The 13297-nt window shown below is 35.0% G+C and overlaps 1 protein-coding gene across 1 annotated transcript in view; it reads right to left on the reverse strand.

The window, feature by feature from the left end:
• LOC131845885 (protein patched) overlaps positions 1–10451 on the reverse strand; it is a 29347-nt gene extending 18896 nt beyond the window's left edge. Inside the window, exons 1-2 of the mRNA XM_059195034.1 lie at positions 10029–10451; positions 981–1173 (exon numbers count right to left, since the gene is read on the reverse strand). Coding sequence (XP_059051017.1) covers positions 981–1173; positions 10029–10181 — 346 coding nt within the window. The 5' untranslated portion in view covers positions 10182–10451. The remainder of the gene's footprint in view (positions 1–980; positions 1174–10028) is intronic.
• Between the last annotated feature and the right edge of the window lie 2846 nt (positions 10452–13297).

Raw genomic sequence — 13297 nt, forward strand, 5'->3', positions numbered from 1 at the left:
CATAGTATATCCAATTATCCTAATGATTTCTCAATGTCTGAAATCTTATATGTCTTGATCTCTATTCTTATAATTGAGAGGTGCTAAAACACAAGCTCTTTCAAAGTCTATAACATATGCTTAGAGTAACGGAATAAATTTCGTTCTGTATTCAAATTATAGTAAATAAACACTTTCAAAATAAAAAAGTGGTTATTTGTAATGAATCGGTATTCATTGTAGCTTTAAGGTTTGTCCAATTGAATAGTTTTCAGTTAATTAAGAAAAATTACAATCAAGTAGCGTACCGGACGCTTCTGCTATAGATTGTCTATCGGTGAATTTAAATTCATCGATTAAATTCAAGTTTGTCGTATAAAAAAGTTAACACAGCGCGGCATGCTATGTACTCGCAGTAAGCATGCTACACACGTCTCATCGAGGAGGAAGCGGCTCCACTGACGTGCTCAACAAAGGTGCATTTATATTCCAAGGGATGTACGATACACTACAATGTCTATTTCAGTTAGTATTTACTACTTATGAAAAGAAACCTATATTTGATCTTTCGAGGTTTTCTCTAGACATTACAGCATGGGGTCGGAAACGCATTCGTGACATGCCTGGTGTTTCAGGCGTCCATAGGCTACGGTAACAATTTAGTATCAGATGGGCATCTGATTGATTCACCACCTTCGTAGTAAAAAAAATTAAACAGGCAAGAAACTTGACTAGAGAATATGTAAACAGGGGCCAACCATAAATTACGTCAAACGTCGACAAAGTTTTCTAAACTGTTGGACGAGTCACAAAGTTCTTGTAAAAAATAATGAAATCTAGTGTCCTCCAACCCTTGGCAGGGTTCTTAGATTTTGTGATGTCACATTTTATTATGTCTATTAACAATATATACTATTAAAATGTGACTAGATAATGACTGAAATCGTATGTATGTAACGTAATTCGTAGATGACAAATAAAAAATTGTTAAAAAAATCTACCTTGAACCCAAAGTTGGTCGACTCTTGAATGGACTTGCGCAGATTTGAGGCCGACGCAGAAAGTGGAAAGCACGAGGATAGCGACGAAAAGAACCTTCCCCGCGTCTCCCTGGAGAAAGCACCCGAGAATGAATAGTTGTTCCTGGAGCCACGCCCTGATCCACAGAGACGTCCGCCCGCCCTCGATGTTGCCCTGCAATGGAATGTTAATAGTTCACATTAAATAAACGTTAGACGCACAAATTCATTAGTTTTCTCCTAGGATTAAGGTCAGTTTCTTATATACTTTCAAGAAAAATACTTGTGATCAATATATTATATATCAAATACTGTGGTAGCAAAATCAACCATAATTCATTTAGCAAAATTTTAAGATTGAATGTTATGTTCAACGACTAAATTATATGTCAAACATGGGTAGGCTGTGTAAAGTTTATTTTATATTATTTTCTGCACTTCTTGATATAAACTTTAAATGTGACAATATCCACATATAACTCCAGCATCCGTAAAACATTGGTAAACAGGGACACAAAGTTTTTACTTCACGTATTAATTTTGTATTCCTAACTGATGATCATACTTATATACCTACACATTTGTGAATGTTAAAAAGTGAACGAACTTTTATAAATCTTGACATGTTGCCCAGATTTATCATAATTCGTCCAGTAGTTTCTACATTAGTTAAACAGATTTTAATATTGTTTTAACTGTATAATAGTGTGTATTATCCCATTGTTGAAAGTTTATATTTGGAAGTAGGAACTAACGAACTGTTTACTTAGAAAGAGCATATTCTTATACGAGAATAAGGAATTATCTATCTATAAATTAACGCCAAGAAATCGACACTACGATTAATGTAACTATAAAGTTTAATTGTTGCAATCGTTTAATGTAAACAGTAGCCACCATTCCTTTCAAGACATGCTGCGTCAGCATAAACCTTTTGCTCTCTTAACCTTTGCTTTGGATTATAATAAACCCGAACTTTTTAAACGTCGAAATTTCTCAGTTGATTGTGATTAATGACTGACGGCGAGAGTCAGTGCCGGATTAAACCAGCGCGGGGCCCGTAGCAAATTCTTTCAAGAGGCCTGTAGTTTAGTTCTTTTCGGTTCTCAAGCTTTTTGTAACACAAATGTTAGATCTTTTGCTTGGTTTAGACTTTGTACAGACTAAACAATAATACTAAAGATTGCAAAAATTTGTCGTATTATGATCAGACAGAAGTAAGTGCGCGGGGCCCGTAGCATTTGAAGCTTTTGACACTAGGTTAATCCGGCACTGGTGAGAGTCGGTGGTCGACGAACGAACCGAATGCACCCGTGGCGCCAGATACAGCCGCTTCGAATGCGAGAAGGGCCGCCACCAGCAAACTACAGCCCCGACAAGCGCCCACTAATTGCATAATAATAACTCAATCGACGTCTCGTGTTGAACGCGGCTATTACAAGATTCGAAGCAGATATGCCTTCATTTCCTTAATGTCCCTATCTCTTATTATGGTAAGAATTCCGATAAACAAGAGTTGATGAATTGTTTCCAAATTAAGTCGTTGGCTATTCGTAATGGTATCACTTGCAGAAAGAATTATACATAAGTATATATTTTTTAATTGTCACGTATTTTATATGCTTAAAATTGCATTTTGCACACATGTAGGTTGACACCATGTGGTCTCCCTGAAAAATATTGTGGTTAATTCCTAATAAATGTACTATGATGGGCTAACCACCCTGAAGATAGTCAGGGTGGTTAGGTTAGCGGGATGTGCCATTCCATAATCAATCATGCAAAATAAAAGCCCCGTTGAACGCATACTTCTGTGAACTATAGTCACTCATGTTACTAATGCTGCCTAAACCGAATTGTTTTTGTTACTGAACTTGCTGATCGTAAATAAATATACCAATAATGGCAGATATACAGCGAGAGCGGAGGAACGGTTCGGGCGAACGGCACGGCGAGGTGAATGTCGAGCGCTCTGGGTGGGCGTGACGTCACGGACGGAATGCGCCCGCGCCGCCCGTACGCCCTCCGTCCTCCGCGCGACCCACGTGTAGTGTACTGCGTACGCAACATCACACCACGCTGCAACATTGCAGTCGGGCCTTTTCACTTCATTCAGCCACGGTATGCGGTATTCCTATGGAATAGGTGCGCGTCCATACTTATTGACCTTACGGAACGCTAAGGCACCAACCAACCTATACAATCCTCGCTACGGTAGGTCACCAGGAGTAAATATGTTGGCGCAATCGAAGTGGCGTGGGATTAGACTGTATAATCTGGGTTGTGCCGGCGCCGGCGAATGCACTTCCGGTAGATAAGAGATTGGGGTAGGTACTATGAGCATGTTCTCACGGCTACAGCCAGATTATCAACGGTTCTGCTTGTTTGCAATAAAATTCATCTTAGGCAATCTCCTTTTTAGTTACGTTAGCAGTGGTATGTTATGTTTCAGGCACTGTGTCCATAACCCAAATAAATTTGTATTATAATAAGATAGCTAATCGATATACTCAGCAAAAAAAAATGCGAGTTTACACGACATATCAAAGTTCCTTCAGGAACATAATAAGTAAACGAAAACCTTACATTTTACAATTTTACAACATTTATTATAGCATATTACAGGTCTACATTATTTGTCGTCACTGACTATAATTACGTATTCATACCAATTCACGTAGAAGAGGGCAAAGATAATTGTACATGTCGCCTAGTTCCCGCCATCCAATCGGCCGACTTTGTTTCTTATCAGAGGTCGAGTTCGTAGTAATAATAGTCATAATTTAGGTAATTAATTATAATAATTATTAGATATATAGTATATAAGTTAATAATGATTATTTTCAAATTTGTTAAAAACTATTAAATTAAAGTACAGCATCAGCTTATCATCAGTCCATAATTATATTATATAACTTCACCAGTGGTTGGTATGTGGAAAATAATTGAAATTATTAGGTTTTATTTGTTTTAGACCAAATATGGCTATAAAATCGTACCTTTATGTTTTAGGAGGTAAAAAATGCCTCTTATTCTATCTATCTATTTACAAAATGATTGCGAAAAAAAATATTTACGTTAGTTACGAAATGCTATTTAACTGTCCATTGTCTATTATTTGGCATAGCAACATAACTAATAAAATTGGAGACAAGAAATTAGTATAATCATGTTGTACTAATTTGTTCATTAGTCACTATATTTATATACTTAATACTTTTAATATTATTTGTGATGTAAACTATATATATAAAGCATGCTCGACATTTAATCTACCTATTTATGAATCATTACCGAGTGAGACACACACAATGAGGGCGTCATCTAACTCCGTCCTGCAATAATACTTGTATGTACCTACGTAAAAGAATGTGTGAGTGAGTGACCATAACTGACAGTTATGTCATCCAAATACAATATCATTGTATAAAGTACATTATGTCATGGAAAAAACTCACTACCAGTTATGTTCTGATATATCTGTTTTTTATGTTTTCGTTCATTTCAGCTAATAGCCTATATGTATAAGACTTTATTTCTATAATTATTGAATCATATGACAAGGCTTATTCTAAAAATCGTTTTCACTAATAAATTATAACATTAATACCTATACAAAAAACTAATTAGGTATTGTAATTACTGCTCACTAGTTTCCGTGTCAACCATAGAGTTAACCCATTTTCAACTAAGCCGATGCTTAAATTTTGCAAAAAAAAACTTGGATAGTGCTTGATCGGTGCTAATTATAAGAAATAGCAGTCTGCATATTTACCTAAGTACTGCGTTACCTTAAAGACAACAAGTTGCTTACAGATGTATTTATCAAAATTATGTTTTATTTTATGCCATTTTCTCAGAATCAAAATGGTTTGATGAACGCCACAGAAACATACGTAAGTAATATGGGAGAATTTATATAGTATGAAACTGATGGCTCGCTAACCTATGGTGGTTAGCGACCATCTGTAAACGTCTGTACGTCCTGTTTTTTAAGTTTAACACTGTGTAACAAGCGTTTGGAGGATGCGCAAACTTCGTGTAAATAAAATATATCTATAATCTCGGACTCCTCTCAGGGGTCCTAATTTTTAACTTTTAAAGTAACGAAAAATTTACGCTGGATCGTTTTATTGATGCTCATTTGGTTATCTATTAATTAATCCAATCCCTTAGGTTGACTTAAGAGCATCTACTGATGGCGGGGGAATAATTTTCATAATGAAAATTCGCTTTAAGTTGTTAGTTTTAGTTATAACACAACTTAAACTCTCGGTCTCATGACTGGGTCCTCGAAGGTTATACTGGCTGATTCTTATACACAAAGTTATTTTGGTCATACCAAGAAGTGATGGCGCGTGGCGTTTAGAATGTTTTGTTACTTAACGAAATAAAAAGAAACTAGTTGGAAATTCTGTTACACGGCCTCCCTGTTTTAATTTTACCTTATTCATTTTATTTAAAAAAATAACACTCTCTAAATGCGTCTAGCTAAATTACAGTTCTCTATTATTTGGTCAAAATCGCCTTACTTAGACCATTGACCAACCAATCAGGCAACATCATAATAAAAAAATGTTTCTAATTATAAATATTATTTCTCTATTTTTTTATTATCTAGATTGCACCCACCCTAGGATCTCTTTATGTGTATGATAATGGCAGCACAAAGGAGTGCTGCCATTATCATACACACAAAAGATCTAAAAAATACAACCGAATGCGCAAAAGTCGTCGCAACATTCTGGGGTAAATACATTTTGTTACCAGTGAACCGAAAGAAGAACCCTAAGGACACCAAAGAACACAATTTACCTTGTAATTACTGAGACAATTCTATTGATCTTCGGATAGAGGAAAGAACAAAACTGTACTGTGTATACTAATAATCAAGTAATACCAAATCGCATGGCGCCCGTAGGTGGTATGTATGTATTGTTTTATTTTCAGAATTTGTGGGAAAAATTGTTCAGTTTTATATACTACTTACTATTACTGACATTTATCTTGGCATATCCATTATAAGTAACCCTCTCTATTATTGCTGGTGAGTGTACCTACATACTGATAAAGTTGTAGTACAGTAAATATGTCGCGTAAGTAAAACATAACCGGTTTTACAATATTAAGGTCTATTAGTTAAACATTTAAAGCTTTAAGAGTAAATTTATACATATATTTTAACATTGAGGTAATCACATAATTTATAACTCATGAACGACTGGACCGATTTGACTGATTTTTAAGATTTTGTTCTTTGGATTCATATCGATTAACAGAATTACTATTAAAATATCAGATGTTTCAAGTAAAGAAAGACATTTTGAAATACTTTAATCAAAATATAAACATAAATGACAACTGTCAGTGGTAAATCAGGTGATTACCCGTAATTATTCCATATTGTTCCAGGTCTGTTGGCCAAACAGTATTTAAGAAGCGAAAATGTGACATTAATTGACCATTATGCTTTTATTAAAGAACTGCAAATTGCAACTTCTTATTGTTAATTTTATATGTAAAATATGGGCCACCAAGGACATCGTCTCGTCCAGTTGGCCACTCGGACATGGCCACGATGACACTTGGCAATGTTATTGAATGTCAATGACACTTTATGTGTTTGATGTAACTTTACGAGCGCATGCACAGGCATACTAAACAAACGTAGCCACTGCAAAAAATGCGCCAATAATATGAAAAACTCATTTGTGTCACTTTATTACAAGACAGCCCAAAATCGGAGTGTAATAATTTTTAAAGCGCGTTACCTATTTGCGTCCTAAACAGATACTACCTATAAGTTTCGAAATTAGATAGCAAATAAATAAAATATTAATACGATACTACTGGCTTTTATGTTTATGATTACGTTTTTTTTGTCAAGTATTTCAGTTTTAAATTGTAATTGATCTATGGAATACAATTCATAATGGTTGTTTATTGAACACTGATTTATAATTTCTGTTTCGACCTAGATATGTTTCGCTAAAACTAGTTTTGAAACTAGCAATACCAAACTTGTTTATGGAATTTAGTAAATTATTAAAATATTTCCCGATAGGTATGGCACCTTGCAAAACATTCCTACGCTTTACGATTCCATCACTACGTTCCGTAAAAGTTAATGTATATTTTATACTATTATTTCGTATGTTTGGAAAACATTACAGTTTTCATTACAGGTTCTCCATGCTTGGCTAATTCAGCAGGTTGTTTTTTATTTAAGACTAAAATTAGCAGTTTTGAGATTATGCGGGTTTTTTTTTCTCTTCTTTTGGCTCCGGCGGTTTGTGTTGCCATTAGCTATTTTCTAGTTTTCGGGTTATATGGATAACAAATGACATTACATATGAACAATAACAAAACCAATAGGATGTTTATAAAAAGAATTAAGTAACAAATATCCGTACCGTTCTGTTGCAACTCTTGGAAAAATATCAGAGAAGAGATAAATGTTTATATCCTTGTTTACTTTTTGGCATGTCACCTGTTTATTTATCGTTTGGTTAAGAAGAAATTATTATTAAAAAACAATTTTTCTCATCTGGTATAGCCACTTCTTGATTAATTTATTTGTCATACTTAATAGACTGTAATTTATTTTATTGATCATAAATTACTTATAGGACTGTAGTTATTACTACAGGTGATAAGTAATATCTTATTAAGATGCTAGATGGGATAACAGTGACAACTAAAATCTTGGTGGTCATAAAACAATCTAAGACAGAATATTGAAATTTGCCAATTACCATTACTGTTATGTTCATAGCTTCTGTAAAGAAAATATAACTAACGATAGAGCTTACATGTTGGTGTACTCAGCAAAATGACGATTCCGACTTCAATCTCGCTATATCTAACAAACTTTCTAATAACATAAATGTGTATTCAAAAGATCTGGTCTCTGGCAATTATTTCTAACCTGAATATTTCTGGTAAATAATATGGCTAAGGAAAACAGAAACAGTTGGTTTTACTAGTTCAGCTATGAGGTATGGCGTACGACCTGCTACTGGCACAGAAGCAAAGTTTAATGATGAGGAAAAATGATGAAATGTGAAACGATGTGTGCTTGTGGCCACGTGTTGCCGTGTTCAGTGGTCTGGTTAAACGGTTCATAGGGTAATCTGATAGCAAAAGTTGTGAAGACTCGCGTGTTTGATTGGATCCTTAAAATGTATGCATATTGAGGCAAGGAAAGGCATTTTACTAGTGATGTTGCACCAACGTTATTTGGTTATTAACAATATATTTACTGGAATAGTACCAAAAATCCAGCCCAAAAGTTGCCCTTCCAACACAACATATCGTGGGTATTCGTGGGTGTATAATCATTTATAGGTCTCCAGCGCAGCTGCCGACCGCCATCGAGCTCTGTGTTTGGATGAAGACAAACGATATATGGGAAAAACTAGTGGGAGAGAGATAAAACATAAAAGTCAAAGAAAAGGAAAGAATACGACCCTTCTATGAGAAAGAAAGGGATGTAACGATCGGAAACCACAAGATGTCTCAATTCCACGAGTCAAGCTCTGTGCGGTCCCGTCAGACATAAAATTTTGTGGAATAGCATTCTTTTATTTTATGTTTAAGTTATGTAATTTAAATATTAGTTGTCATATATAAACATAAATTATTTGAAGCAGGTTTTGTTGATCTTAAAAGAGTACTGAAAAAATATAGTAGTAATATTGAAGCAATTAGAAAGTTTGATGTCCACAAACTCGTAGTAAATGATTGTTTGTGTTTCAGGTGAAAAGGTAAACCGGTGCGGCGACCTTCGTTTCCAACAATTACATTACAATAGTACTACAGAATTACATTACATATAATAAATACGTTTTTAAGTAATACGATTATATTGTACAATTTTGTGAAATTTACATTTACAGTTTAATGGCGCTTCATCAAATGCAGTGGCGGCGCGCGCGCCGCGTTGATGTCTCTATCGGCGGCGATGGCCTGCGCGTGCGCAGTACCGCGCGCCCGCTGCGCCTTAATTGCTTTATCTTGTATATGATTGCCAGTTTCTCCATTATCCATAAAGATGTGTATGTTACATTAACAGTTGATATTTTTAAATTGTTTTATAAAATACAATTGTATAACATGAACTGGTTAATTTCTGAATAATTTTTATTTAAATGTATTTTAACCTGATCAACGGATTCATTTATTTTATGGTATTCGAAAAAAATTGAGACATTTCGTACAATTCGTGTACACTTTACGGTTTGCTTTCTAAGAACCCTCCTGTTGTCGTTATTTCTGTACGTGAGAAAATTAGGCGAATTTTTGTATAGAACGGGAAGGTTTCGCTAATGGACTGGTGGGGTGTGGATCTTATGGACCACCGAGTGCGCAGCCTTCTAGGAAACTGCTTCCTTCCCAGAACTCGCTTGCTGTTACATTATAGGTAGATGTCTAGGTACTATATACAACTTAATCGTCTCTGACATAAAAGTCTTATGAAATATTTATTTACAATGAATCGATGTTTAATGAAATTTAATTAAAATAACTACACATTTCAAAGAATCTTAGTAACTAATATAGTTTAAAAGTCAACTCTAAAGAATAACTTATTTATAAAATTATATTGGATTATTTTATTAGAAGTTTAATTCAGGAAAACATTTTTTAGTACTTTTATTACCTATTTATAGTGTCAAACAAAATTAAGTTTTCTCAAACACTGTTTTACTGTATTTTAATAATAAAGCTAGTTCTAGTTTTTTGCAAAACATGCAGCTGTCTTCGTGTTAATATCTGGCCACAATAATAAAAGAAACGTATTACCAAAAAGTTTGTTTAGAAGTTTCAATTGCTCTTATTGTGCAAATTATTCTTTTTAGTACGAGCGGCCTTGATAGTACGCACAATTACCGCTAGTCAGCGCCACTGTTCTGCGCTGCCGCGTTCCAGCTACCTATGCGATTGACATTCGCAGAAAAACAATCACACGTGCGATATGACAACCAAAAAATAACACTGTGCACACGAAAATATACTTAAACACTGCACCTTTTCGAGTTCTGAGAGTGCTAAGGCTGCGTCAACCCAACTGGTGCGTATATAAAGATCGGTGCTGTGACGCGCCTCGGCGGCAGAGGGGCTCTCGTTTACGGCACTCGTTATCCGAGGATTCGAAGGAGCCTCGGAATCGGGAGCCACCATGATCTCGGGGCCAGGTTTGTCACCAGTATCCTCATGAAGACGGCCGGAGTCCGTCTGGCGGCGCACGCTGTCATATCACTCGCCGCCACATAACCACACACTGTACACTCTGATTCTTCACTCTATCCAACACTTTATCGTTCGACACAAACCGACAGAGACCGACACAGAGTTTCATTAAATAGTCACACCGCGTTTACGTGTCGTCATCGGCGCGACTTGAGCAATACTGGTTCCAGTACTGACTGAATGCGTAGACCGAATGTTTGTGGAGCCGCCATCATGATTTGATCGGTTATGTTGCCGTTCTGGAGGCCGACAATGTCCGAATATCAACGAATACATCCGAACTCGCTCACTCGAGGACCACACACGTGATATACCTGTCTTTATCGCACTTAAGAGAATGGTGAAGAGCTCGGCAAAATAAAAGCATTGAATGAAGATGCGTTGCTACCATGAGTTACATTTACACTTTAGGTTAACTAAATTATTACCAAGTAATTCATAACACATCTTACAATTAGATAATAGAAATAAAAACATTTTTATTATGTCTAACATGTCTTCCATTATCAACATTGTGAATAGTGAAAAATAATGGAGTAGGCCAGTGGTATACGTATATCAAAGCAGTGTTTACTCGCACTCTGAAAATTATTATTCCCACAATTACCACAAAGAGAGGGCGTTTGCTAACTAAACATTCACTCTGTATACAGATAATAAAGGCGGATCAAACATTCGGACGCACCATATCATTTTGTTTACAGAGTTTTCTTAGTAAAAACTCGGGCAAGCGCGCCCCCGGCAGGACGGCGGGTTCGGCCTTTGAAGTTACCGACATAAAATGCCGCCAGCGGTGATTTAACTAATGAATTTATTTAGCGGGCGAGCGGAGTGCCGTCGAGTCCTGCGTCCACCACCTAGAGAAATAAGTTGTTACCCTTTATAAAATAGCCACTATTTGCACTAGACCTAATAATTTAAAAAAAACTTAAACAAAACATAATTAAATATAGAGAAATTTGAATAATTACGGGAGACAATAAATTGTATACTTTCTTTTATATTTATCTTCTGTTGAAAGCAAATTATTAAGACATTTTATTCAAAATTTGAATGTGAAATGTGAAAAAACGACAAAGAAATAGTCGTAGGTGAAGCTGTAATCTTACATCAGACGAAGAACATACCTAGATTTATTTAAAATATCTTACTGTAGGTAGCTTAAGAAAAAGGTAAGAAGACTCCAAAAGTGTGAGAATATACCAAAATAAAACCTGTCAAAACAAAGTTGTACCTATTCCACTTTTAAAATGTTTATTATACACTAGCTAAATTAAAATCGCTATTAAAAAATAGGGTTAGAAGGGATAAAAATGATTTTCTTAATACCTACCACATTATAAGAAAAAAAATGTAAGGGGTGGACAACCCTTATCACTTAAGGGTATGAAAAATAAATAGTAGCTGATTCTCAAATCTACTGAATATGCATATTAAATTTCTTAAAAATCAGTCAAGCCGTTTCAGAGGAGTATGGTAATATTGTAACACGAGAATTTGATATAATAAGATTAACTAGGTGTAGATGACTGAACAAATTAGTAGCAAAGCCATCTATGCTAACGTAGTGTTTATTTGCACAATGCTTGATAGCTTCATATATAAATGTACTAATGCCTTACTATTATAGGTACGCATCTAAAATAGATCTAGGTTCCAAAGATTTGTATCACCATTATAAATAGGAGAGCAAGGGAAAACAGTTACACGGTTTTTCTACACAGAATTACAATTAATTTCTAATTCAGTCTAGCTTCAATGCGATTGAAGCTCGTTAAGTCACCAAAAGGCTATTTATAGTACAACATAGTCGCCTCGCAAATTGTATTCACAAGGTACACAGTACTCGGAGTTTGGACACTATGCGACCTGAATAAGTTCACATGTTTTACAAAAGAAAAGTTAGTTACCACGTCACTACTTCGCATCGTTAGTATGCTGAACCTTCTGCTGTCCAATCTAGGCTAATCTGTTCTTAATTCAAATTCTAAGATTCGATTCTTTAGTTCTATTTCAGAAAATTATTAAGTACGTAGTTTTAATGTTCTTTTTTATAACTATGGAAATATTTATCTATATCTATCTAAAAAATATGGATGGTCTATACAGTGCATCGGATTCAAGACTTTTAGCCATATCGATAATGAAAACGTATACACGATCCTACTTATTATAAAATAAAGGTAAGAAAAAAGCAATTCCTTATTTTAAACTACAACACACAAGAACGAGATTTTGTATTAAGTACTTTAGATATTTTTTTTGGTAATAGTGCACTCTTTGTTAACATAGGTAGACAAAGATGTTATTACCAATATTACTACCGTTCTTGTCTTCAACCCTTTAAACTGAAAATAGGTTACAAATCAATCTGCTAATGGGAGATAGACATGGATATGAGGAAGTCCTGCCTTGTACCAGATACTGGAAATAAAAAAGAAACGCAAATTCTTACTGCGTCACCGCATAAGTTTGAAATTACTCAAAACATACTTCAATACAAGTGTATATAGTTACGTATAAAAATAAACCAGCTTTTATGAAACATTGTATTAACAAAATGTTTACAAAAAAATCATAATTCACATTATCTCGATTGAATTCCCCGAATATGTAACTCTATACATATAATAACGTCATATTAGGAATCTCCTACTATTGACAGTCTGGTGAGAATATTATCATACTTATTTAATAGTGAATCGGATTAACATCTTACAAAGCGACACACCTGACGACATCTCGATTTCATGCTTTAGCCTTCCTGGAAACGTCAGAGGTGTGTAAACCTTCTATTGAAAGATTTTCACTCAAAAACGTAAATGCAATGAACAGATCGATCTCGCGATATATAGACACCACAAACGCACTATTACAATTTTAACTTCTCTTATAGAAATATTTAATATACATCTTATGACTGATAACAAAGGTTCATTTTCCTACGAGAATCATATTGAGGAATCGGTAAATAGTTAGTGGTGTCTTTAGGGTAGGTTAACTTGGACATTTTGACACTTCGGGCGAAGACACAGCGGGGTGTATCC

The sequence above is a fragment of the Achroia grisella genome, unplaced genomic scaffold (assembly GCF_030625045.1).
Source record: "Achroia grisella isolate CSIRO2021 unplaced genomic scaffold, CSIRO_AGI_Agris_v1 utg487, whole genome shotgun sequence".
NCBI classification, from domain to species: domain Eukaryota; kingdom Metazoa; phylum Arthropoda; class Insecta; order Lepidoptera; family Pyralidae; genus Achroia; species Achroia grisella.